Raw genomic sequence first — 1,404 nt, forward strand, 5'->3', positions numbered from 1 at the left:
TCGGGTCAAACACTTCGACCAATAATCCACTGGTTGAACCACTGACCTAATGACCCAGTAACTTAATCGGGTTAATTATCGATTTGATTTTGATAACTATGTCATATAGTCCTACAAATATAAATATAACCAACATTGAGTTAATCAGGCTTAATATTGTAGAATTAATGCATCAAATATACTATAAGACATATAGTAATAATAAAAAAATATATGATTCCTAGTTGTTTTAAACTACATATGTGAATTGTTGCCCCTGTTAGGGTTTTTTAGTGCTCTGTTAAGATTTCTTAACGGAGTTTCTACTACCGTCAAGACTACATTGTCAACGTTAATTAAATCTCAATACAAGTCTATGTAATCTGCATGGCTGAGACAACGAGGGATGAAGATCGGACCGAGGAAGACAACCGGAAAGGAGGTAGGAATGTGATTCTACTAGAAGAGGCAGACATATCAGAAGGTATTAACGCTTGCTCCAATAGTCTCTATGGCAGACTCTTTGCTTCCAAAACCTTCTCAGTTGGAACCATGGGGAATGCTTTAAAGGCTATATGGGGAAACCCGGAAGGATTTAGCGTGAGTGACAAAGGGGACAATTCCTTCCAATTCTTTTTTAATAAAGAAGTGGATGTCTTGCGTGTTGAACGTGGTTCTCCATTGCTATTCAAAGATTATGTGCTCCATTTCAAGAGATGGAAGGAAGATCAGAACTGTCATGAAGAGATTATTTCCAATTTTTCAATTTGGGTTCAATTTTGGGGTTTGCCAGAATCGTTTAAAACCCTCGAAGTTGGACGTAAATTGGAAGAGAGAATGGGCACAGTGTTGGAGATAGGTAAATTTCAGATGCAAGGCAGAGAAACTATGATTGTGAAGGCCAAAATCAATATTGATGTTGCCAGGAAAGTGAGGGATCAGTTAATAGTGGCAGGACCTAATAAAAAGGAGGTAGAAGTGGCATTGCGCTATGAAAGACTTGAAAAGTTCTGTACCTATTGCGCAAAATTGGGGCACGAGGTGAAAAGATGCCATGATCTGCTGAAGGACACAGAGAGTGATATGGTAAAAGAGGATGACATTGGCGAATGGGTTAAAGCCAGCCAAGTGGGAACGCGAATCTACTCTGAAGGAGAAAGAACATTCAACAACTCAACCCAAAATTAGAATAAGGCCACTCAACATAAGAAAAAACTGGTCTTAAACTGCTTATTGGAAGAATTTGCAAGGATGTCAATGCAAGAAGGGAAACAAAGTTTGAAACCACAAGATACTGGTAACAGGGCAGCACCTCAGTCACCTCAATCAGCCAGTTCTAGAACAGAATGTATGGAGGTTATCATAGCTGGTCAATTGATGAGCGGATAATTTATACGCTTTTTGGCATTGTTTTTAGTATGTTTT

The 1,404-nt window shown here is 38.7% G+C and overlaps 1 protein-coding gene across 1 annotated transcript; it reads left to right on the plus strand.

Annotated features, from left to right (window-relative positions):
- The first annotated feature begins 366 nt into the window (after window positions 1–366).
- On the plus strand, window positions 367–1,167 carry LOC112742819 (uncharacterized). Its single transcript, XM_025792057.1, has one exon. It carries the CDS (start codon window positions 367–369, stop codon window positions 1,165–1,167), a length of 801 nt encoding a protein of 266 aa, XP_025647842.1.
- The last annotated feature ends 237 nt before the right edge of the window (window positions 1,168–1,404 follow it).

Source organism: Arachis hypogaea, chromosome 14 (assembly GCF_003086295.3).
Source record: "Arachis hypogaea cultivar Tifrunner chromosome 14, arahy.Tifrunner.gnm2.J5K5, whole genome shotgun sequence".
NCBI lineage: Eukaryota > Viridiplantae > Streptophyta > Magnoliopsida > Fabales > Fabaceae > Arachis > Arachis hypogaea.

Coding starts and splice junctions, on each gene's coding strand:
- LOC112742819 (XM_025792057.1), top strand. CDS start 367: ATGGCTGAGACAACGAGGGATGAAGATCGGACCGAGGAAGACAACCGG.